This window comes from Ptychodera flava, chromosome 3 (assembly GCF_041260155.1).
Source record: "Ptychodera flava strain L36383 chromosome 3, AS_Pfla_20210202, whole genome shotgun sequence".
Lineage (NCBI taxonomy): Eukaryota > Metazoa > Hemichordata > Enteropneusta > Ptychoderidae > Ptychodera > Ptychodera flava.
Window position 1 is genome coordinate 442,820 of NC_091930.1, and position 27,361 is coordinate 470,180.

General features: G+C 37.2%; 2 protein-coding genes across 2 annotated transcripts in view; one reads left to right on the top strand and one right to left on the bottom strand.

Moving 5' to 3' along the window:
• LOC139129404 (uncharacterized) overlaps positions 1 to 27,361 on the top strand; it is a 355,444-nt gene that overhangs the window by 94,307 nt on the left and 233,776 nt on the right. The window lies entirely within an intron of this gene.
• On the bottom strand, positions 5,374 to 6,639 carry LOC139130270 (uncharacterized). The gene has a single exon (XM_070696023.1). It carries the CDS (start codon positions 6,637 to 6,639, stop codon positions 5,374 to 5,376), a length of 1,266 nt encoding a protein of 421 aa, XP_070552124.1.

Below are 27,361 nucleotides of genomic sequence, written 5' to 3' on the forward strand. Positions count from 1 at the left end.
AAAGTTTTCATATAGCGGTTCTGTCGATCTAGATCGTAACCTCCGGCAGCATAGAGTAGTCGATGTGAAAACACCACCTTATGCGACTGGCCGTGAACGATGACAGGTATCGGGTCGGCAAAACATACGCATTTTCAATGTGTTCGTCTGTATGTTTTTGGTACAACTGCACTTGTACCTAAGTGCAATGCCCATGAACTGACTGAAAAAAACTAAATTTTGACCATAATCACACTCACAATTACGTTTTTGAGTGTAACAAGTCTATTCGCTCAGCAGTTTTACATGTATGTGAACATCCCAGCGAAGGTCACGCGTACGCGTAGCTGTAAGTAGTTCGGTTACAGTGAAAATATAATTCGTATTTGCACTTGTTAAAATACGGGTTCATACTAGTACCGTCTACACAATAGGAGAATAGCAATACAGGCAAAGCATGTATGATAAAGTCTTATATGTTGGTTGCTGATGGTGTTCACGCTTGATTGCTTTGCCTAGATCTCTTGGGTCAAGACATGCTCTGATTTTTCCAGTCGTCTGTTCTCTACCACGACTATTGAGTTTACCAAGTCTGATGTTCATCTAATTTACGGATGACTTGAAGCTGTTCCATTTGTTACTTGACAGAAAACGAACAAAAAGGTGAACTCAGCAGTTTCCGTGTAAAACGAAATTTATTACGAAAATAAAACACTTCTAAGTCAGGGATAGAATACAAATTGTAAAAGTGTACAGACTACTTATCTCAGCTGGGACGGCAAAGCTCCAGTCTCAGAGTTGTAACAGTCAGTCCTATGAATGAACAGTCCTTTGGCTTGCAGGCTTGAAGTTGCACAAAGTCCACAGTATAAATGCAGCGTTGGCAGTGAAGGTCTTGAAAAGTCTTGAAATTAATACTGCTGGAGTTTCCAAAGACTTGAAGTAACACGCAAGAGACACGATCCCAAATGTCTGACTGCAAGCTCTGCTGGCCCCTATTTATACCATGTGCTTACATAAGGACATATAAGAACAATCTAGAACTTTTGTTGAAATGCTAATTACTGTTCTAAAATTATCTCTCTTACACAACTAATTAAATTTCCGAAATATTCCAAACATGACTAATTGAATTAAAGGTTGTGAGGTTGTTAAGGGCAGTGACCTTGAGAATGTTCTAGACTAATTAAACTCAGGTCATGATGATGTGGGGGAAATGACCTGCATAACACATTTTAGCGAGGGTTAATTATAATTTGTCCCTCAGTGTGACTGATATTTTTCTCGGCGGGTGTACTACTCGAGTTACTGTTGCATCTCACCTGATGTGATCTGTTTCAGCCAGACATCCTAAGCCATTGCAAAGAAGTTTCTTCATAATTCCTGCTTTCTTTGCCTTTCCTTTTTCCTTTGTGTCCAGAATCAGGGCGACTTTAATTAGTTCCAAGTCTTGTGATGGTATAAATTCTAGCGGTGGTGGCTAATGTGGTTGTGTTATGTAGAACTCTCATTCATAGTCAATACACATCGGTTTGCATTTGCGGAGTACATTTATCTTGTTGTTTGAGTAGCTTGTAAGTGTGATTCCAGTCTTTCTTTGAACCGTTATCATGGGATTGTTCATCTTCTTTGTGGTGTAATGTTTTCTTGAGAGCCAGTATCTACTTTAAATCTCACATCCGCCCCGCAGATAATGATCATTACATAGCAGTCACCCAGTTTATTTCAGTTTGGCCTTGTTAGACTTTCTTTTTCGAGCTTTCCTTCACTCCCCCGACGTATAGTGTGCTGGATTCACTGCCAGAGTCAGTGTTATCTGCTTCAAGTTCATACAATTTTCTTTGACTATCAGTATTTTAAAAGTGATTCATTTTGTGACACTTAAAACAATTTTCCGGCATTGTTTTCTTGCTTGTTTCGTACCGCATTTACCACATTTCTTTTTGTCATCTCGACGAATCTTTGGTCTAGCCCCAGTTGTTTGTTTGAGTCTGTCAACACATCCCTTAGACGTTAGAGCATGGGCACTACTGTCATTACTCATTTTCTGCATGCTTTTCTTAGACTGCTCATTGGATTTTGATTGCTTTTGCCAAGATTAAGTCTGGTTTCTGAAAAAGTTTTTCTTTTACCTCTTTGGAGCGTATGCCATAGACTATTCTGTCTCAGATTAGCTGATCTAGTAGATCACGATATTATTATTATTATTATTTATTTCTTAAAAAGCGCACTACACTTCGTCTCAGTGCTCTGTACACAAACAATGAAAAGAATGAAAATAAAAGAAAATCAAAACATATCATTAAACACAGTAACATTCCTTAAAAAGACCAGTTTTCAACTGGCGCTTAAAGGATTGAACCGAACAGTTTAAAATAGCATTAGTAAACGCTTGTTCATTCCATAATATTGGAGCAGCAACTGAAAAAGCACGGAAACCATAGTTTACAGTAGTGTTCCTCGTATTACGCCGAATTAACCATAATTTATCAGAGGAACGGAGAACACGTCGTTGAACCTGAATATCTATCAGTGACTTCAAATACTCTGGGCATTTACCTGTTAGGATTTTGAAAGTGAGGAGAAGAATTTTAAACTTGAATCTTTCTTTTACCGGTAATCAATGCAAATCCATTAAAACAGGCGTGATGTGTTCACATTTCCGTGTACGACTAATTAAGCGTGCAGCAGCATTTTGAACAGACTGCAATTTTTCAAGTTGGTATTTTTGAATCCCATACAGGAGACTATTACAATAGTCAAGTCGCGATGTCACAAAAGCATGTATAAGTTTTTCTGTGGATTTCTTGTCGATCAAACAACACGATAATCACAAAAGCTTGCCAGAGTCATCAATGCAGTTATGTATTCATGAGCTGATTCATGTTCACCTTGAAATCTCATGTTGAATATGTGTCCAGTCATAATGAGATTGTTCATTGGAGCAACTTGGTATTCAAACCTTTCTGGGATGTGTTTTCGTACTGTCCTGTTGTCAGACACACCTTCTGCAAAGCTGAATGTTTTGAACATTTCTAGACCTTTTGGAGCCAGTGGATCTCTTGTGCATTTAATAGGTAGTCATGAATATTGAATAGTGTGATGTGCTGAGTAATAACACAATGACATGGTGCATTTAAAAGCTGCCAACATTTATACAGAAATGAACATTACATCGATGATACCGGATGCCCACAAGTCGTTGCTTACCATAACCATATTTGTGTTTCACGATCACAAATTGTAAGTTTTAGCCACTGGGAGGACATGTTTACATCAGACGACTGGCCTCGATGTTGGGTACACATCTATTAAAGTTGTTGCAGGAATGACGTGTTGGAACTGATTTTTTATTTTATTTATTTATTACTTTTGCTCGAAATAATGAAGAAAACCGTAAAAAATAATACTAACACAGATTATCAACAGCAAGTTATTAAAATCGGCAGGACGGAAAGCTATTGGTGCATCGACGACGCTGAAAAGTCTTAAGCCTTATTTCCACTTTGGTCCAAAATAATACACGACTTTAAATGACAATTTAATTTACACATGCATAATTGACAATTAATTCACAGGACAAATTAATCCAAGAATGAGTACAGAAGGACGGAACAAAGCTCGGGGAACTCATCGTTGATTCTTTAGACAATAACACTGTGTAAATATTTCTTGACTTTCGTGTAAGGTAGCTAGATACCTTTTAGATACTTTCATATTTTTGTTCTCAATTGAAGAAGAACCAAAACCCAATAAAGTAAATAATAATAATAATAATATTTATTTCTTACACGCACTACACATACGTCTCAGTGCGATTTACATATTATAAAAAGAAACAAACAGATACTAAAACCAGCAACAGCAATAGAAAAAAGGAAAACAAACAATGTCAAAATCTATCAACACCTGTACCATTCTCTTTCAATCAACAAAAGACAGTGATAAAAATGTAAAAGATTAATTGATAAAAATAAAATAAAACAAAAGACTGTGATAAAAAATCATTACGAAAGCAGCAGAATAAATTGAAAATCCCAGTTAAAAAAATCCCAGTTAAAGAGTCCCAGTTAAAAAAAAAACATACAGAAGATGATGATCCTAAAAACTCAATCACAAATAGCACTGATTAAAAGATGAGTTTTTAAAAGACGTTTAAAACAGTCCACATATTTGGCGTTGCGAATCACTGGCGGCAGCGAATTCCACAGAGCAGGTGCACAAACTGAGAATGCTGTCTGCCCATATGTCTTATTAAAGTTTCCATGAGGTGGCACCAACCGCAAAGAGTCAGCTGATCTGAGATCTCTCACTGGGGTGTAAATTTCAAGCAAATCGATTAAATACAGTGGTGCGAAGCGATGAATGGTTTTATAGGTGATTAACAAAATTTTGAATTTGATGCAAGCACCAACTGGCAGCCAATGAAGATCAATGAGAACAGGTGTGATGTGATCGAATTTCCGAGTCCGGGAGACGAGACGAGCCGCAGCATTTTGAAGTGATTGTAGGCGATCCAGCTGAGTCTTATTAACACCATACAGGAAACTATTACAATAATCGAGCTGAGATGTAATGAATGCATGAACCATCTTTTCCGTTGTAGATTTGTCCAATAATGGGCGGATCTTGCCAATTCTAGATAGTGCGTAGAAACCTTTCCTGCAGACATGGCTAATATGATCAGAAGCAGAACCGTCGTTGTTGAGTTTAACACCAAGATTGCGAACTGAAGTGGACGGGGCGATATCAAACTCGCCTATCCTAAGGCTTGAAATTTTCACCGCATCTGATCTCAGGCGTGACGAAAACTGAATCACCTCAGTCTTATTGTCGTTGAGAATCAACATATTGGATCTCATCCACCGGCGAATTTCATCTACGCATATCTCAAGAGAAACTTGCACTTCATCAGGTCTCTTGCACACAACATAAATCTGCGAGTCATCCGCATACAACACGTAGTTGAAGTCATGCTTGACAATGATGTCTTCAAGTGGCGCTGTATACAGTGTGAAGAGAATTGGTCCCAAAACAGAACCTTGGGGGACGCCATATGTCATATTTGTGCTAAGTGATGTAAATGAATCTATCTTTACACGCTGATTACGATCGTTGAGATAGGATTCGAACCATGATAGAGCTTTACCAGTGATGCCAAAACGGAATTGAAGTCTGTGAAGGAGTACATTATGGTCAACCGTATCGAAGGCAGCAGACAAGTCCAACATGATAAGGAGAACATCTTTCTTTTCGTTGAGAGCGAGCATGATGTCATTATGCACACGCAGAAAGGCAGTCTCTGTGCTGTGGTGAGCACGATACGCACTTTGGAACTTGGTTAGCAGTGAATGGTTAGTCAGGTGAATGTTCAATTGTGAAACAACAACCCGTTCAAGTAATTTCGATAGAAAATGGCAGATTTGACACAGGTCGGTAGTTCCTCAGACTGTTTGGATCAAGGTCCGGGTTTTTCAGCAATGGTCGAATGATCGCAGATTTAAAATAACTGGGAACGACACCAGATGATAGTGATGCATTAAAGAGATGCGTAATGAACGGTGCAAGAACAGAGGCGAATTTCTTGATATAGTTTGTCGGGAAGATATCCAGATCCCATGATTTTGGAGCTGCCCGCTCAATAAAAGTACGGACCTGATGCACGGACACCTCACTGAAAGTTGGTAAATTATGAGATGGTAAGGTGTTGCCGGTGTCGGTACTGTAACTAATGAGGCCTTCACGAAGTTTGGCAACTTTGGAGTTGAAATAGCTCAGGAATCTAGATGGTAGTTCCTTCAATGGAATCTCACTGGGTAGAGCTTTAGCGTTGATAGCTTTCGTATCAGATAATTCAGAGACGATCTTAAACAACTTCTTGTCATCTGCTTCTTGGATGCGAGCGCGGTGGTAGTCGGCCTTTAATTCGTCACAGCGGCGAAAATATTCGATTCGCTTTATCAGAAAAATCTGCCGATCAATCTCAAGCTTTGTCGAGCGATACTTTGACTCCAGCCGTCTCACATTCTTTCTCAACATCAGTAGCTCTTCGCAGTACCATGGAGCACGTACCTTTTCAGTAACCAATTTCTTCTCAATGGGCGCTAAAGTGTCTAATATCTCCGTAACGGTGTTGCAATAAAATGTAGAAATGACTTCAGCGTCGAAATCTAGTGGGTAAGTGGACAACTTCATTGAGATTTCATCTTGAAAGACGTCGATGCTAACAGTTCGGAAATTGCAACGCGAAATACTCACTTTTTTGGGTGTAGGGCGTCGAAGATTCAGATCAAACCGTATGAGACTATGATCAGAGTTCATAAAGTTCGATACATCCACCGAGTGAACAAGCTCATCTGTCGAACGTGTAATTAGGAGATCTAGAATATGGCCTTTGTTATGTGTCGGTGTGAGAATATGTTGATGTAACCCCATCGAGTGCAACAGGTTCATAAACTTGACTGTGTCGGGCGAGTTCAGTTCATCAAGGTGAATGTTAAAATCGCCAGCGATGATAAGATGGCCGGGCAACGGTACAGCGGACTCAAGTAGAATGGAAAATTCAGCAAGAAACTCGTTGACGGTTGAATTATTCTTCTGCGATTTCGGTGGGCGGTAGATGATAATAACACGAAAAGACTGGCTAGATGATTTAAACATGACGTCCAAACACTCAAAAGATTGGTATGAACCGGCTCGTTTCTCAGTAACACGTAGATTACAACGGGCAATTACAGCAACGCCGCCTCCTCTACGTTTAGAGCGAGACTGGTGGTAAATAGAATATCACTAATGGCCGAGTTGAATTCAGCGATTGCAGGATCAGCTTGATTCTTGAGCCATGTTTCGGTGAGAACAAAAATGTCCAAATCATCGTTAATCAGGGTTGTTGCAATGGCACCAATTTTTCCAGTTACAGAGCGAGCATTCCAAACGGCAGCATTGAGTCGTAATTTTTGCAAACAAGTCGACAACTTTGGGATTTTCAATAGGACTGGAATTCGTCTCTCTACAGCTGGTTGAATAATACGATGTGTAATGAAGCTTTGAATAGCTTCGGGCTCACCGTATGCACGATCATGACAATCTACCTGGAGAAGTGCACTTGGTCGAAAAGTTTTCTTCAGGCATCGTTGGGCTCGCTCAGTCGTTATGATGGTAGGAATATTGTGTACTGGTTTCGGATGCTTCAGTCCAGCTTTTCGCCCCCTGGGTTTGAAAGGACGTAAGAATATATTTTCTAAAAGCTCTGATATAGAGAAATCCGACCAAGCACAGTACACGGCGATTAATTGCATTACAGTCATGTGACAAGCGTTTGCTGATTTTTTCGAAAAACGGTCCCCTCAAGAAAACACGCTGCAAGATTTCTTGTTGAAATTTGTTAATTGATAAGCCTTGACCATATCCTTCAAATCCGTGTCGACGATTTTTTTTTCTCGGCGTCTCCATTCAAATTGTATTGCGTGACAATTATTCCTTGAAAAGTACCTTAGTCTGACACATTCAAGAGCCTATAACAGAAAACCTAAAGCAAATAAAATGAACCCCGGACAGATTTTGAGTCCATTATGTTTTTCAATGAACTTTGTGAATTTCAAGCTGCTGATATATGTGAGCGCGAATTGACGAAGTGCCAAAGAAGGCTACTTCATTCTCACATTGAATTCGAGAAAAGCACAAAATACCTGTTTTGTTACTTCGACGCCACGGCATTTGATAAATAAACGTGTTTTAACCTAAGCACTGGCATACGTAGTTATCTAGCGACGATGTCGACTGGGAATGACAGTTATTCAAAGAAAACGTCGCAGGAAAATAAAATAAATCGCAGAAAACTACCGATTTTGGGCGCCTTCGTAACGGCATGTCGCCACAGTGAATGAATGGCATCAGCGAGCGAAAACAATGGCGTTAGCAGTCATTACTGATATCGGGCCTGTCCTAAATTCATATGTACATACGTTTCCTAGCGTTTCCTAGATTAACACTACAATGCGAAGTAGTCTCGATACTATCGGACTAATTGTTTATTGTTCACAAGTTGTGAGAAGCAATCTTCTTAATGACGAAAAAACGTGAGGCAGCACAAGGCGCCGAGTTCAACCTCCTACCTAAACCACAAGTAAGGGTATTGTCGAGATATACATGTATTATATTTCGGTTGTCATATGAAGTTTGATGGGTACCGACTGGTGTTCCAGCTCATTATAAGTCCCCATCAACATGTATATTTAAATTATGTAGCGATAATTGACCAGGCCACATGACCTAATTTTTAAGTAATGTAATTTCCAGGCAGTAGACTGGCCACAAATTTGTCTCACTAGAGGTGTCATTTATTCAGGCATAAAAATCTACACTCCTTCGCATCAAAGGAAAGCTTGTGACCCACTTTGTTGAAGGGCCACATCTCCGTACCATTTTTCAAACAGTCTTGACAAAACAGTGCCGTTAAAAACGAGTTAGTAATTACTCTTTGATTTTTCTGGCCTTGTAAGTGTGTTCTGACCAAGACAACGATCACTGGCCGACCGTGGCCTTGTTTGAAGCTTCAGGATGAAAGACATCTTGTTGCGTGGCTCATGTGATTTTTTATCTGTCTGTTTTTGGCTAGTAAAATGTCTTTGCCAACACATCACATTTGGTCAAACAACAATTTCACCGCGGTTATCGGAGAGTTACAAAGGCAAAGTGTTCTGAAAGTTGATTGCAAATCCGTGACTATAGAGGATAAGAGAATGTGTACAACGCTAATTGTTGGACAAGTTATGAAATACATGTCGCGTACTTCGGTTCAACACTAAACTATCACCTTGTTTAACATGTTGAAACCAGAAATTGCATCGTTCGTTCGTGACTGCTGCCCGTTGCCTTGAGGTACGGAAAAACAAGAACAGTTGATAGCAGCACTTCTCTGCGTGGCCGAGTTCTTCTACACGATAAACCAGTTGTTGATTCGAAATGGCAAGTTCGGAGATGATGTAATTTTTTTCGAGTTAAAATAATTATTTTTGTATTTTTGTTTTGGTTTATGTTCCTATAAAAGTCTTTCCACAGTTTAAATATTGCGTCAAACACAAATTTGAAATACTGAAAAAATATCATATGGATACGAATTTGGACTGAAAATTATTGCGTACTTTATAATCGAGTAGACCGCATCATCTGATCAGTGCTCCATGCATATGCCGCAATGTCTGCTCAAAGAGAGATCAGTGGTCTGGTTTTTGAATTGCTCTTAGCTCCTGTCAGTCAGTAAAGATTTCAAACCAAAGGAAGGTCATTTGAACGTAGTGTAGAAAAAGTCGACGTGTGTTACCCGGGCAACGTTTCCCGATCGGGTACCAGGAGAGGTCGGCGTATTTTTCCGCGCGCAATTTCGCAGGGATGAAAGTTCGTAGGGGATACCGCCCGAACGACTGTCAAATTGTATGACATCGCAACCATTTTGAAAATAAAACGACACTGAAACCCTTGGTGAGGTACTTGGATGTAATCTTTATTCACTGTGATTACGTTCAGATTCACTGAAAAGGGTGCATAATACCACGCGAACTTTAAGTATCGAGTTTGACTGATAAGTAAAACACATGTATCACTGCATCAGAAAAATGTTTAGCTTTTCTCGGCTCTAATTAGTTCGGAGCAGGAACAATTTTGGATGTAGGACTTTACCAGGTATGCAAATATAATTAGATTATGACATAATGTTTTGATGTTCGGCATCATAAGTTGGAATTATTGGAGCAGGTTTTGAATGTCAGACATTGTATTGACTAACATTATATAGCAGGAAATGTCGTGGTTTTGGTGTTTTTTTCGCCCTTATTTGATTCGGAGCAAGATCGAAGAATTTTGAGTGTGGCACTTTGTGGCGTGTCAACTAACTAATTAATTCAGTAACTATTTCGCTATGATTTATCCTCCAGAATTGTAGACTAAAGAAACTACAGAAACGGCCTCTTCTGCTTAATATCTGGATATTTTCCTTGAATTTGACTCGAACGGTTACCTTTCTGCTGAGATGAAAAGGAGTAGAATAAGTTCCGCGAAAGCGTTTCAAGGCATTATGTAGAACTTACTTTTACCGGCATGCAGTCTTCACCAAACTCGACAACAGTGTGTTGGTAGAAAAGCGCGGCCAAAGGCAAGTAGAATGTAACAGTAGGTTACTTCTGCGTTGCCTTGGCAAGATCAAGTCGTCACAAATTTGAGTATATATCCACCACATGAAATAACAGTACTCAGTGAATACACAAATAATACCAACAGGAAACACCACAACTACCATCAAACGGGAGAACTGAAATTAGACTTAAAAGGGCAAAAATGGAATAAGTCGAAACTTTGACGGAGCGACAGACACACCATGCAAAATTAAGCGATGTGCGATGTGAAGTAGATGCGGCAAACGACGGAGTACAATGTGCAGACGTGGAAATTGTCTTCGGAGGACGTCGAGTACGGTCTCTTTTCTGTCAGCCACTGATGGTACGGAAACACACGTACGCATGGTTGCAACCGGTATCTTAGAGGGCGCTAGGATAGTAAGTGATTTGTGCGATTATTTCTCGGGAGGGCGCGCACAGATTTCGTTACATAAATATGAGATCATCACTGAATCAGGTCTTTTGACTGCTACCCCACCACGCACTGTACAGTTCCCACTCACTCTCGTACATTTACTACCATACACAAACTTTATCGAAACAATGAATACTTTGCTTCAACTTGGCAAAAGACAGGATATGCTCCGTCAAACAATGTTGGGTTCAGCTTTACATACCTTACTGTAATTGCTAAGGGACGCAGATCGATGTTTGAAAAAAACTTAATTGCTTAAGTTTGGGGATGGGGGGTTTTTGACAAATGAATTTCTGTGCTGTCAAAAACGATTTAACGTCTTTTTGGCAAATTTTACGATTTCAAGGCTGCTTTTTGTACACTAAAATTGATCCAGCCACCCGATCGAAGTTCAGCATACGAGATTTGAGATGTGCGTTACTAAATGGGGGTTTTGGACGAGGTGGTTTCCGGTGTGTACGTGCACGTGCGCACACATGATTACGTAGCCTTGAGAAACGCTGAGCTGGTGCGGGTTTGGACAGTGAGGTACATTGGTGAGTTTCGAATTTTCTCGTATATGTTCTCTTCACACGATGTATAAATGCCCTACGAACGACTTTCAGAAACTAACGAACAAGATTTGGGAGTTGAATATCAAAAAACAACAGGGAAAATCCCGTGTTGATGTACAGGAGAGCGCAACGAAATTGTTGCATGCCAAATTCAAAACAGACCGACGATCTTTAGTTGCGTTTTTGTCCCAGGAGGTCGAGCCGAAACAGTCTACCAGTATTTTGAAATATTTTTCGCTTAAGCAGAACTCACCCGATGAAAGTGTTGCTGGTAATCGTGAGTCAGATGAGCGTAGTCAGGAAAGGTCTCCTATTTCAAATGCCGATGGTACATCAATAAACGCCCCGAATACCAGTGGCGTTCGTTTCATCAATCAAGACATGATGCATTTACTAGTGAGAGCACTGCGATTGATTCAAAGTTTCCTATCAGATTTAGAACTCGATCCATCCGAAAGTTTAACCCCCGATGCTGTCGATGCCCAATCGTTATGTCCCCATTGTGGGACATAGCAGCGACGTATTTTCTATGCGTGGAGACCATGGCGGACTACATACAACTTTACACTAAAAGAAAGGGTTCAACAAAGTATCAACAAATGAAACTGCCATCGACACAGCAGAATCTGATCTGAAAAAAACAATTTGCAAACGTTTCTAAGCTTAGATTAAATACTTTTTCTAAAGGTATGCTTCAGACAGCTGTAGAAAAAGCTGCACTTTTGAAACAGATGGTTTTGTGTTTCCAACAGTTGAGAACTGTCATAGACGACAAGTAATGCAGAATACGAGTACAAATCAGTCAAAAGAAGGCAGCACTTGACTGCCTCCCAAATTAAAGCCAGTTTCCCCTCCACTGTAGAAATGATGGAAGTCTTTCATGGAACAGGCTTTCAGTAATCTAATTCAAGAACAGACAGGGAAATTCCCTGGGCCCCTTTTCTTTGGTGACATAATTACATGTGGAAAAGCTATCATGGAAACAAATGCGCTCTCCATAGATCACCTTCTTCAGAGTGAACTTGGGAAATCTGGATGCACATATTTGTTGAAGCGTTGTTTAAGCCAAAACGTAATGGAATGGTTACCAGTAATAATTGTTCAGAAGGGTTTTAGCATTGTTGTTGTTAACATTCATGAGCTGTACATTTCAGATAATTTTTAGAGGAATTGGTCAATTTAGATATTGATATTAAACCCAGTACATTTTGTCCAGAAAATTCTGTGTCATCATCAACAGTCACAAATAAGCCAGGACCAAAGCCAGGTACTGGTGGTAGACCACCAAAGCATGTTCAGTTTCCAACTCTTGTTTCAGAGAGTGTCCAATTTCTTAACTCCATGGATTTGCTGCCCACAGTAGGCGTCGAAACGATACTAGTCCAGTCAATCTAAGCCAAAAAAGGGGTCAACCTAGGACTAATTGCAACAGAAATTATTTCTTCACCATGCATTTTGGAAAGGTCCAAGAAATAACACACTAAAAATATAATAAAATCTACTGGGTGCAACAGTGCCTAATTTGCATAAATGGAAAGGGGCTCATGGGTATAAAATTGTTGCTGATAGATGATTTCTTCTTAAAATATGTGGCTAAACATTATTTTGATACAGGTTTTTTGGCTTATTTGCCTCCCTTTTGGTCTAGGCAATGTTGTGGAAATATTTTGTAGTCATAGAAATATTCCTCATTTGCATAAATCCAATATGGCCGCCACAACACTTCACTTGTCTTAGTTTTTTCTCGAATTAATAACTATTTTTAAGCTACTACTGACAGCAATAGAATATTTTTTTCACATTGTTTTTTAGACAAGTCCTTGAATAAGGTACTAAAAGCCTAGTGCAATCTAGAATTGTAAACAGTGCCTAATTTGCATAGATGTAAAAAGACTATGGGTACAAACTCAGTGCTGATAAAATGTTTCTGCTAAAAATAATTGGCTAAACATGATATGTTATACAGAATTTTGGCTTATTTGCCTTGTTTTGGTTTAGGTATGTTGATGGAAATATCTATTCGTCATAGAAATATACCTAATTTGCATAAATCAAATATGGCCGCCACAACCTTCACTTTTTTGTATTTTTCCCAATTAATAACTATTTTATGCTACTTCTGACGGCAAAATAATTATTTATCCACTGTGTATTTCAGAGAAGTCCTACAATGACATACTAAATGCCTCTTACAATCTAGAAATGTAAACAATGCCTAATTTGCATATATGTAAAAAGATTATGGTTACAAACTAGGTGCTGATAGAATGTTGCTACTAAAAATATTCGGCGAAACATGATATATGCAGGTTTTGGGCTTATTTGCTTTGTTTTTGGTTCAGGCAATGTTGATTAAAATATTTTGTCGTCATAGAAATATTCTTCATTTGCATAAATCCAATATGGCCGCCACAACCTTCACTTTTTTGTATTTTTCCCAATTAATAACTATTTTATGCTACTTCTGACGGCAAAAGAATTATTTATCCACTGTGTATTTCAGAGAAGTCCTACAATGACATACTAAATGCCTCTTACAATCTAGAAATGTAAACAATGCCTAATTTGCATATATGTAAAAAGATTATGGTTACAAACTAGGTGCTGATAGAATGTTGCTACTAAAAATATTCGGCGAAACATGATATATGCAGGTTTTGGGCTTATTTGCTTTGTTTTTGGTTCAGGCAATGTTGATTAAAATATTTTGTCGTCATAGAAATATTCTTCATTTGCATAAATCCAATATGGCCGCCACAACCTTCACTTTTTTGTATTTTTCCCCAATTAATAACTATTTTATGCTACTTCTGACGGCAAAAGAATTATTTATCCACTGTGTATTTCAGAGAAGTCCTACAATGACATACTAAAAGCCTCGTACAATCTAGAAATGTAAACAATGCCTAATTTGCATATATGTAAAAAGATTATGGTTACAAACTAGGTGCTGATAGAATGTTGCTACTAAAAATATTCGGCTAAACTGATATATGCAGGTTTTGGGCTTATTTGCCTTGTTTTTGGTTCAGGCAATGTTGATTAAAATATTTTGTCGTCATAGAAATATTCCTCATTTGCATAAATCCAATATGGCCGCCACAACACTTCGCTTTTCTTTGTATGTCCCTAATTAATAACTATATAAGCTACTTCTGACAGCAATAGAATTAATTTTTCTTTGTGTATTTTAGAGAGGTCCTAGAATGACATACTAAAAGTCCAATACAATCTAAGAGGTATAACATTACCTAATTTGTATAGATATAAACGGATAATGGGAGCAATACATTCACATGCATATTGAATTTAGAAAAATGCGACATTATGTTCAAGTAATGTATGCATTATCTTAGTGTTTGTCAAGGCAACATTTTTGAATACATAATCGCCCGAGAAATATTCCTAATTTGGATAAATCAGGTATGGCTGCCACTGCATTTCACTTAAAAATTATATTTAATCTACACAACAAGTAGTTTTTGTTTCCACTCTGTATTGAATGTATAGAATGACAGACAAAATGACTATTAAGAGGGGAGACAGTGCATAATTTGAATAAATATAAAACTTAGAAAAGGGAACAAAATCGTTGCTGTTAATAGATTTCTTAAAAATATATTCAGCAAATTGATATTTAATTCAAGCAATTTGATTATTTAATGTACTTTTTGTGTTTGTAGGCGATGCATAAAATCACTTAAGATTGCTCATTTTACAAAACTGCAATATGCCCCTCCTAACACTTTACTTTTCCCTTTTTTGACCTATAGTATAAATGACTATATATTATGTTAAAAAACAACGGAGATCATTAGAAGTAAATTTTAGTAGGGTCATGGAAGTTACATATCACAAGTTTAAAGGCCTGCGTTGGCACCAGATTTTCTCATCAGAAAATTTACCCACCAGATTACAATTTCAATGGAAAACAAAAGGCCATTACACCTTACTCATTCTCTTACAGACTAGAACAAAGGTGATCCCAGGGATCGCAAAAAGTGCATTTAATGAAGTTGTGCATAAGACAGCTAATTAACCCAAATGCTAAATGGGTCATAGACGCTGTACAAACCTGGTGCTGATAATCTATTTAAGAAAGTGATTGAACAGATAAGCTGACATTTTAATGACTATGTAACATCATTTTTTGTTTTTAGTTCAGGGAATTTTTCAAATATATCTTACATCGATAAAAAAACTCTTATTTGCATTTGCCCAATAAGTCAACTATGTCACTTCCTTTTTCTAATTGGACCATGAATTATTTCTTCACCTTAAATACATAAAAGGTCCGAGAAAGGTATATTTAAAGTCTAATACAATCTACATTGCAAAGGCCTAATTTTAAAAGATTTTATAGGAAATGTCTACATTGTATTAAATGTAATAATTGAAACTTGAAATGTTTTACAATATCGTAAAGAGAGATTGGAAGTTTTTACTAACATTGCTAAATATATTTTACCTAATTTTGAGCGATTCCTCTTGGGCATAAATCTTATATGATGACCAATGCCCCATTAAAGTAATTTTCTTTAATTTTTCAAATTGACGTCAGCTTATTTTAATTAATTATGTTTTCAGTAAAATGAGAAGTTATATTAAGAGACACTACTTGTTTAAGTAAAAATTCTTCCTATCGAAAGATGTCCATTTTATAACTTGAATGAACATTTGTTTAGTATAACAGAAATTGACATGGTTATTTGTTTTCTGTGTATAGTAACTCATTGTAATAATTATATACTAAATAGGGCCTACAGAATGAAAAGCCCTATAAAATAAACAATGATTGATTCGTATAGTTCATTTCGATTATCTAGAGAATTTGCATAATGTCAATAACATTGGGAACTTACTGGAAGATTTGGATTTTCTTAAACCGTGTGGGGTTATAAAAGGCCCCTAACTTATTGAAAATTCATAATGGCGCTTGAGTGACAACTGGCAATAGCTAGGTAGACCGCTCCGTGAGAATCGGCCTAAAACGATTCTCAAACATATATTATTGGCATAGGCCTACCAGGAATATAGACTGTTTCATAAACACCTAGGCCATACAGGTATCTGCAAAGTTTCACAAAGTTTTTTAAAACTACGACGATTAGGGGAAAAATCGCTTTCTGAACAAAGGGAATGGCCCTCAGGAGACAGTCGTTCCATGATTCAAACAATTGTCAATCATTCGGTGACGCGCAGAGGCGTAAACTGGTCAAACATTTGCTGTGCATACGAGAACAATTACGATGTAAACAAACTATATGTAAACTTAGACTTATATCAGCGGGCGAAGGATGAAAACTTTGTGTTGCCATCAACTCTTTTGCTAGCGTTTATGGTGCAATGACATCACGAAAGTGAACCATTTTCAGACGTGACTTAGCAAGAGGACTAGTCCGTAAGCTTACCCGTAGTACGATGTTTTCTAGCGAAAAGCGCGTAAGCAGAGTCCGTAGTTTGCACTGAGAATGGCATCGAAAATAACCATCAAAACATGGCGGTAGCCTCCATGATCAATTTAATTATTGTCAGTCGAAGAGATCAACGTTTTTAACAGCCCTTTGAAATCTATGGCCGAACGTCACGGTACTGAACAGTCCGTTTGGATATATATACTGGCCCTGAAAACAGCCATATGGTTTGTGTACACGTACATGTGTTTTTACACATGGAAATGGCATGTCGTATTTGGAGGGCTGGTAAGGTTTTGACATACCGGTTATCCCAGTTACATTTGGACTTCTGTGATGAGAATTAAACAAAAATTGTAAGATATTTGAACAGTTGAAACATTCTATCTTTCAGATCAAGATGAGCAAGTAAGCGCCATCACCCAATCTTGTAAACGCTTTAGGATACGCGTGTCTGAGGACAGCTCATTGATTCCGCGCTACATCGTAATAATATTTCGTCAAAAGCTGGACTTTAATTCCTTCAATAACCATGGAGGTAGAAAGAAAGACGGAGAGGAACCAAGTCTGTCATTGATTCCAGTCGAAGGTTAACAAACGTTTCGAGAAAAACTTGCAATTGCTCCGAAAATAAACATAACTCGTGATAATTTTTCGATATCACCCCGCCGCCAAGCAACCGAGCAACTGACCGCGATCGCTATTAGAGATATCGTGATACACGAGATTCAAGGAAGTCTCGACCCTTCCGTGAATTTCCTTTATTTTTTGCGATCGGTCATGACGTCGCCGTTTACCTATTTCTTACATTTTTCCTGACGTGTTCCTTTCCTTCCTAGTTTTTCTTTCTTTCTTTTTTCTTTCGAGTATTGCCATGGCATGACTGAAACGAACAGGGAAACGAACGCTACAGTGTGCGTACCCAAGCCTGAGTGTAATTTGAGAGCAAACAGATTACGCAGATAATGCGAACGATCGCAACCGTTGCCAACAGACTCATTATGCACAGCCATGCCCCAAAACGCCCACCCAAACTTGGCACTAATCCTGATCCCGGTCCATTTCGAGCCGGGCTTTAATGCATACCAAAATGCTTGGCCAAATAACCAACACTTTTTACTACGTAAGCCAGGATGAAGAAACTTTTTGTTTCAGCTCTATTTTTCTTTTATTTTCACCCTTACCCGTATTACTAATATAGATTAAGTGTTGGTAAAATGTAATTAAAGACCAGGTTGTGTGGTCACTGGTAAATCAGATATACTTTTCACTGTGTGCAACTTGCCTGTTCATGCCACATACAGACATTTATGATAATAATGATAAATAAATTATAATGATCATGATGATATAGAGATACAATTGTTATACTATACTGCAATTATCATGAATATGGATAATGAAAGCTGTTCCTTTATCAGCTGAAAGACATTACAATAATTAAAGGACACTGCATTTCTCAAAATTTTGAAATTTCTTGAAGACAACAATTTAAAATTAATATAAAGTCATATAATGGACTGCAGAGAGAGATTTCCTGTTTAATCTTACCGTACACAGCCATAGCATTTGAGGAAAAACTGAAAAAAAATCTGTTGACTGAATCATGATAATCTAAATCACCGGTAAAAGCAAATCTAGATACTTTTCATAATATTACATGGTCTAGCTGCTCTTTCAAATTTTCATGACCGTGAAAAAAGAAAACCAAAATTTGAAGGGATTTGCAATTTTGATATCAAATTTAACATCAAATATCATAAAATTGGTTATCCTGTATTTTGAACCTTATGGAAGTCTCACCTCAGATTGGCCAGACTCTCAATTCCTTGAGTGATCGATCTTATTGGTAATAGACAAAAGTCTAATAATCTGCAAATGGGAAGTCCATTACATAACAGCCCCATGAGTGATACTTGCAGATCTTAGATCTGATATGATACGCAGTACAATTATATCATCCTATGCTTCACATCTTTTCATTGAGTTACCCTTTCCCCATACTTATGGGTTCTACAATGAACTGCAGCAGCATGAATAACCCCGGCAGAAAGCAAAATCTAGACTTTCTGTTGTCAACGAAAGGATTCTGGCTGTAAACAAATGAACCACCGAGAGGAAGATGTAAACAGAGAGGAAGAGGAAGAAATTTTGATATGATAATGACCATCATAATAATTGTCATCACCACTACCATCATGGTGATTCAAATGACGTTCGTATTTATACTAATGATAGTTTAATAATGAGAAAGATGATTTTCAGGCACAACTGTTAATTGTGGTGAACCATTTATTAGTAACTGAATATTTCCATCGCAATTGAAGATAGTGACCAAAAGAATAAAATATTCCTCCAAACATTTTACTGCAATCGAACATGTTGCAGGAGAAAATGACTGAAAATGAGAATTGATGTCAAAAACTTGAAGACGTCCAATGATTTTTTATGAAAACCTTATCATCGTAAAAGAAAGAAGAATATCCAAAGAAAGAATTCTGATTCCTTTTATTTAAACAGTAATGCTCTGAAACTCTGCTCTTTATTCATTGCATTTCTGAATAACCAGAAAATGTCAATTGAAGCTATTGTAGGCTTATTGTATCCAGAAGACGGTTTGTGTCAATTATGCAAATTAGGCCTTTTGTTTTAAAATAATTAATGCAAATTAGGTAAACCTCATTTGTTTTAGGTAATTCTGGCAAAACCTTAACAATTTCATAGAGAAAAAAATTGTTAAATGTGAGCTTAAACATTCATTTTGTCTGAAATAGTGGAAAAACTGCGAATAGGCCTAGATGCAAATTACTTAATTTGCATGATCTTTATTGTTCAAGACATTTAGAAAATAACTTGTTGAACCTTACTAAATTGTGTTGCAATGAAAAAAGTCACTTGAATTCGGTTTACATGCCCAAAATATATAAGTATATATATAGCAGTCATTTTTAACGGCGATATATAGCTAATTTGAATATATGCAAATGTAACCAATTTGCACCCCTTAGATTTTCCTATACCTTTAAAATGTCATTAGTGAGACCCTTCTAAAGGGCATGGTGAAGAAATAATTTCTGTTGCAATTAGTCCTAGGTTAAACCCTAAATTGACTGGACTATACTTCTACAAGTTTGAGTGTTTCTGTTCCAGATCTCAGAAAGCGTTTGATAAAAACAATTTCATGTTTGAAAGATGCCAATATTAGTTTATCAATGCCAACGTCTCATAGTACCACCAAACAAATCACTCAATAGTGCTAAATACTTCAATGGTTTAGTTGATGCACGTGTACCTGGCAAATCCAACAGTGCAACATGTGGTGAACACCAAGATTTACATTTTCAGAGAGCGCAAATTGCAATGGCTAGTGAAATGGCAGGATTGTTTAGCAGTAAATCTTACAGATTTCATGTGATGATAAAAATAAAGTTAATGTGGGGACATTGGCTGTTAGTAGGTACCATCAAATAAACAAATTATATCCCACAAATGACTCCCCAAACTACTATGATCATGATTTTCTATTCTCAAACAGCAAAATAATACTTTCAGTGTATCTTCACATCAAGCAAAAATAAAAACAAAGTGGGTCTAAACATCGCTGATCTCGGAGTTTAGAGCGTAACGGTGTTGAAAGTGATATAACTGCACATAGGTCACAGTCTGTACCTGCATGTTTCACGGAAAGTTCTGCTGAAGTCTGTGATTACAATGTTGACAAATTGGGACGTTTGCATGTTCGGAGGAACGGAAGTGGTCCTTTGTATGTATTTAATAGAGCTGCATATTTCACTCTTCTACTGCGATGACACACGCAAATGATCTGTATTTTATTTTGCAAGACCCATCTGTACGTGAAAACAAAAATGCTGTTGTTGAAATAACAGATGGTGGACCTGACTGGTCACAATATACTCTCATGTATCAAGGCCGACTGTGGCGTGATCTTGGATTAGATTACTTGTCTGTAATAAATCATGCTCCTGGACACAGTGCTGAGAACCCAATTGAGCACAAAAGGTCCCCTCTTTCTAAAATTTTGGTGCCTGTAACTCTCTCTAATACTTTACCTGGAGAAAGTAAACCTCCATGTCAGCAGATTTATTTATCTGAGGCAGAAAAAACTGACAAAAATGCAGATGTGTTTGATAATGCCATTTTAATGTTGAATAAGTTTTGGAGAAAAGATCACGATTGTTTTCCTATAATACAGTTCCTGTGCCTTGCAGGAAGACAAACACACCATACAATGATCATGAAAATGTGGAAAAGGTATTCAAAAAGGGAATCCGTGAAATCAGAGCAACACCAGCTCTGGAAGGCTTCGAAAAGAGTATATATTTCTCCAAAGACATTGTGCGAGGAGAACATATATGTTGGAATTCACCAAATGTACTTCTCCAATGTGCACTCACTGTTCAATAAACCTTATCAAGGCTACAACTCTAATGAGTTACCTTAAAAGTATGGGGAACAAGCTACCAACCCCAACTCTCAGTGCCGTCCATAGTGGTCACTATATGACATTTTTTGAAGTGACCAATCATATCAAGCACCTAAAACAAGAGGAACAAGGTAAGTTGTACTTTTTCAGTTGTATGGCGTAGTGTAGTTTTACATTTCAGATTTGAACTATTGTTAATTTGTGTGCTTGATTTCACACGCTACTGAAATTTGTAACAAAAAGTATATTATAAAAATTACCTGTAAAAGTAAACAACACAAAAGGTTTCATGAAAGTTTAAATTAGCTTCTACTTCATGGTTTTAGATACTTGCTCTTGTTAAAAATTTTACTTGTTCATTGGTAAGGTAAAATGCATGTATTCTACATGTATTTACCATGATATATACATTGTACATATACCCTACTAATATTCAAAATGTGCTGAAAAACAATAAACCTACTCAGATGTTATACCAGTGTCAAAGTATATCTAATTTTGTATGCAACCCTCAAAATTTTTGTTCATGTTTTAGAAATATGGTGTTTTATGAAATGCATGAATAGCCATGAAAAAATGAATTGTATTTCTTAATAGTGCAATTAAAAATCATACAATTCATATTTCCATGGCTGTTGATATATTTCAGGAAGCACCATCTTTCTGAAACATTTAGTATATAATTGTTATTCGTTTGAATTGTGCAGGTCCTGATGTTGGTTGACCATCTCTGTCTGAATGAAGCTGTGTCCACGGGCTTGTATGTATGTAATATCATCCAAAACCGATTGGGAAAGACATGAACTCCTGGTTCATTACAATGAGAAGCAGAATGACCTTCAAACCAAGAGAAGAGAGAGAAAGAGAAATGCAAATAAAAACCAGAAGTGATCATGACTGGGTGTGCAAATTTAGACTGGTGGATGGAGTGAAGTGTCAGTTCAGGTATGAAAAACTTGTCATCTTTGTTTTTTTTTAAAAAAGTTTTTTGCAGATATTTACATGATTGATACTAAATTCAAATATATATATTTTCTTTCAGCTGTCAAACCTACTATGGTTTAAGAAAACACAAACAGGAAACACAACACTTTGAGAGACAATCCACCCGCCACTCTAAATTATGAGAGAAGAAATACAAGAAAAGAAGTACTGTAATAATGACCAGTGAAACCAGAAGTGAGAGAGAGCCTGTCATATTTCAAGCTTCTACCAGCAGACACAAGGTAAGTTATACTTCGTCAGTTCTCTGGCATGGTATTACACGACATATTTGAATGTTAATCTGTGTTCTGGATTTCCTAAGGATTCTGAAATTGTAACATAGGGTAGTACATTGTAGTATATTTTAAAATTGCCAGTAAAAGTAACTTGCATGAAAAATTCCATAGAAATTTAGCTTCGACATAAATAGTAGTTTTAGATACTTGCTAAATGACTTGTAAACAATTCACATGTACATTGGTGAGGGAAATGCCTGTATTCTATTTCCCACATGTCCATGTGGGGACATACATTGTACCCTACAAGTATTCAAACAGTGCTGGCGAACACTAAACATACTTAGATGATATATCATTGTCATAGTATATCTAATTTTACAATGTAACCTTCAAAATTTGATACATGTCTGAGAAAAATATGAATTAATAGCTATGAAATTGTGAATTATATTTCTTACCAGTACACTGTACTGTAAGTTAAGGAACATAATTCATATTTCCATGGCTATTCATACATTTCAGAAAGCACCATATTTCTGAATATTTATTGTATAATATTAATTTGTTTGCATTTTGCAGGTGCTGATGTTGGTTGACTCATTCCAAAGTGAAGCTGTGTCCAAGCAATTAGTGATTTTATTAGTCTGGAAGAGACCCTGCCATTCGAGTCTGGAAGAGACCCTGCCATTCGGTTCTTCCCTGTGTATCAGCTGGAACACGTGGAGACAGGAATCTCAGCGTCTTGACATTCTTGCAAGCAACCAGCAGAGATTTCTGCCTGATCCTTGAATCAAGGCACAGTGACTGTGGAGAGTCTATGACTTATGTGCAAATTTATTGTTGTTGTTGTTATTGTTGTCTTCTGGGTTGCAATAAAAGTATTTAGTTACTTTATAATGGTTTTTCGATTTTTATTGAATTCAATGGTACATTGGTATGTCGTTTGAAAGAAATAGTACAGAGTATGAGTCCGCATGTTTTTCAATTTTAGGTCAGTTAAGTAAGAAGGGGGTGGGGTGGGGGGTCTGGGGCCAAACTTAAGGAATTAAGTTAGATTTATTATATTGAACTTTTTGATGTTGCCCTAACTATCAGACCTAAATGAAAATTCATTACGTTGATATATTGATCCAAGTTTACAACCATCGTCCCTCTTTTGCGGGGGAGGGGCGTGATGTATTTTGATCAGAATTTATTGCAGTCTACATTTAAAATTAATTTTACAATTTTCTTTCCTTTAATTATTATTCATTAAGGCTTCTATATTTGGCGATGTTTATTGGTTTGGCAATATTCATCAGCTACATAGTATATCCTAACTGGTCAGGACAAACAGCACAAACCCCTGCTTCCGTCGATCAGCTGATGTTTGAAGAAGGAAATGAACAATGCCATAACAACGAAGTCTGCAACTTAACCGTGAAAAGTAAGGTCACGTTCTCAAAATCTAATTTTTATTGATTTAATATTCATTGTTAATCAATTTCCTTTTTATAGCGCTATCTAGCACTGTTAAAAAGAATATTTCTCATTAAAGATGAAAAGAATAATCGGTTGATATATAGTATTTTAAGAACATAATTCGAAAATGTCAGAGAATTCATCAGATTGGAGTTAAGGATGATAAATACCAAATCGGTAATTTTTCTGTTGAATTTTCAAAATTCTCTGAGAATACGTCTTAAATTAAGGCATATCATTAAGATGCTTCGCTAGATCAAGATAAGTAATGGTTTCCGTGTATTTCACAATTTTTAAAAATCAAAACAAATGCTCGTGGCTATCCCATGTCGAATCGGGGAGCTTTCGTGAACATCGTGGATATATTTATATCGCTATTGGCATAGTCCATCTTGAGTGACACAACGTTGCATGATTTACATAGTGACGTTGTTGGGCTTCACCTAAAACCAGGATTACTCCCGCTTGTCAACCATAAACCGGAACAATGTTTGTTGAAGCACAGTCCCTCCAAAGTCTAGTCAAATAAGTCAGTTTTCGACATACAGAACTGTTTCCCCTCAAAACGCGTTGCGGCCAAAAACTATGTGTTTTACCAGTATGTTTTATGTCTGTCCATACCCGATAGAAGTACTGTAAGACAAACAAATATGTTCTCCATCAAACTTAATATTACGACCGAAGACTAAAAAAATACGTTCACTTCTGTTAACACTCAAAATTCTTCGATCCTGCTCCGAATGAAATTAGGGTCGAAAAACTTACCAAAAACTACCACTGTTTCTGGTAAATAATGTCGGTCAATACGTCTGACGTTCAAAAACTGTTCCCATAATCCAAACCTATGCTGCGAACATGTCAAATTATTATGTCCGTTTCTGATTATATTTTGTATACCTGATAAAGTCCAACATCCACAATTGTTCCTCCTCCGAACTAATTGGAACCAAAAATGACGAAACATCTTTTTTCTGATGCACTGATTGTGTTTTACACATCGGTCAAACTCGTAAAGTATGCAATAATTAACTGTCCAAATTCGTGTTCATATGATCTTTTTTAAATTTTTCCAATTTTTGTTTGATGCAATTTTAAATTTTGGTAAGACTTTTATAGAAACATAAACCAAAACAAAAATACAAAATAATTACGTCAACTCGAAAAATTACATCATCGCCGGACTTGCCAATTCGAAGCGACAGCTGGTTTATCGCGTAGATGAACTCAGCCACGCTGAGAAGTGCTGCTGGCCCATCCACTGCTCTCCACACCCCAACACACTTAAAAAGCCAGAAAATTGGAGAGTAATTACTGACTAGTTTTTAACGGCACCGGTAAGTTCAGACTATTTGCTACAAAGTGGTACGGAGATGTGAACCTTCAAAAAGTGGGTCACAAGCTTTCCTTTGATGCGAAGGTGCGTAGGGATTTACATGCATGAATAAATGACACCTCCAGAGAGACAACGTTTTGGCCAGTCTACAGCCTAAACTTACATGGCAAATGTGTTAGGTCATGTGGCTAGGACAGTTGTCGCTACATAATTTAAATATACATGTTAATCATGATTTATTATGAGCTGTTCCTTCAGGGCACAATAAGGTTGCTATGCTACTCGTCAAAATACGGAAACACCAGTCGGTACCCATCAAACTTCGTATGAAAACCCTAAAACTACAAGTGAGCTTATGTCTCGAAAATACCTATAGTAATGGTTGCGGTAGGAGGTTGAACTCGCCGCTTTGCGGAGCTTGGCGTCTTTTTCGTCATTTATTACATTACTTCTTACAACTTTTGAACAATAAATAATTAGTCTGATATGTCGCTATGTAGTGTTTATCTAGGGAAGGCAGGCAAGCTCATTTACATATGAATTATGGACACGCCCGTTATCAGTATTGATTGTTGACGTCATTGCTTTTGTCCTCTGAAGCTATTTGCTATGCCGACGTGCCGAAACGAAGGCTCAAAAGGGTACTTTTCGCGATTTATTTTATTTTCCACGGACGTTTTCTTTGAACAACTGTCATTCCCGTCGACATCATCACTAGGTAACAAAATATGCCCGTGTTTAGACTAATGAACGTTTAATTATCAAATGCCATGGAGTCGAAGAAACAAAACAGGGTTTTTGTGTTTTTCTCGAATTCAATGTGTGAATGAGGTAGCCTTCTTTGGCACCTCGTCAATTCGCGCTCACGAAACACCAAGCTGCTTAAAGTTCACACTGTCCATAGGAACATAATAAACTCAAAATCCCCGTCTGGGATTTTCTGTGTATTCTTTTGTTTTTTTGTTATGCGCTTTTGAAGGTGTTAGACTAAGGTGCACGCCGTAAAATATGAATGGAGACACCGAGAAAAATCGCCGACCCGGATTTGAAAGATATTGGAATGGCTTTTCAATGAACTAATTTCAACCGGAAATCCTGCAGCGTGCTCGCTAAGTGTGGGAGGCGGCGTACTTTGGAAGGTTCGGCAAAACGCTTGTCACGTGTCTCTTATGCAAATAATGACCTTGTTCTGTGTCGGTCGGATTTTTCTATATCAGGGCTTTCAGAAAATATATATTTTATTTGGGTTTGGGGCTTCTTCCGTTGAATAAAAAGTAAAAATCTGAAAGTGTCTATAAGGTTTTCATCATCCTTAAATTCTTTTGAATTCTTGTAAATTGGAGAAAGGAGAAGCCGGAAAATCGGGTTATTTACATAGATTTCATAACAAATTACATACATTTCTTTATCATCTACCTTATGACTGCTTGACAAACTAATTGATGAAAACAAGCAATATTTTTATCTTTGGTCAACAAAGTAATTTAAATTGAATTAATATGTGTTTTATGTAGCTCTGCTTCAAAGAAAGAATATGCCAAGAGTGAAATGTCATATATTTCCCTGGAACGAGAGATTATTTACATTTGTCTTTCCACTGATTTGTGGATGCAACATATCAGTCAACATAATATCTCCAAGAAATGTTTTCCAGCTTTCCAAATCCATACAGTACTAATGAACAAACACTTCTTACTCCTACAGTAATGATAATGAAATTTACATTTATATTACAACACAGCTTACATTGACCTTCCGTCTATTTATAAATACAGGTTAAAATATACACTGTACTTTTCCATTTTCAGAAGACGTCATTCTCATAGTAAGCACGGAATGGTGGCCAAGGTCAGGTGACCATTTGTTTAATACAATACAGAGAGACCTATCGATGCTGCTGGTTAATGCGGGGTTCAGTGTTTACATGACTGTGTTTGATCCTCTGCAAGATGAGATACAAGATGCGAGAAATCATAAAGTTAACTTGATCATTGCGAAAAACTATGACTCTCCATTATCATATGTTAAGAGGTTGTGCCTACATCTACATTTCTTTCCGAACTTAGCGAGCTTCAATAACATCTCCACTATTATAGGGTTCGCAAACATTGAACACCTGGCCGACGCAGCACGTAGTATGCAAGATTGTTTCTTCAACGATGCGAGTTTTGTACCAATTCTCACGTACATACCAGAAGACACTGACATGAATTTCACTGACGTTGAAAATCATGAAGTTGACATTCTCCAATATGCTATAAAAGCAAACTTCATAGTGTCAGTAGGAGAAGAATATATGTGCATTTTGAAAACAAATTCCGTGCCATTGATTTACCGGATCATCTGGAGTTTATTCCAGGTGTAGA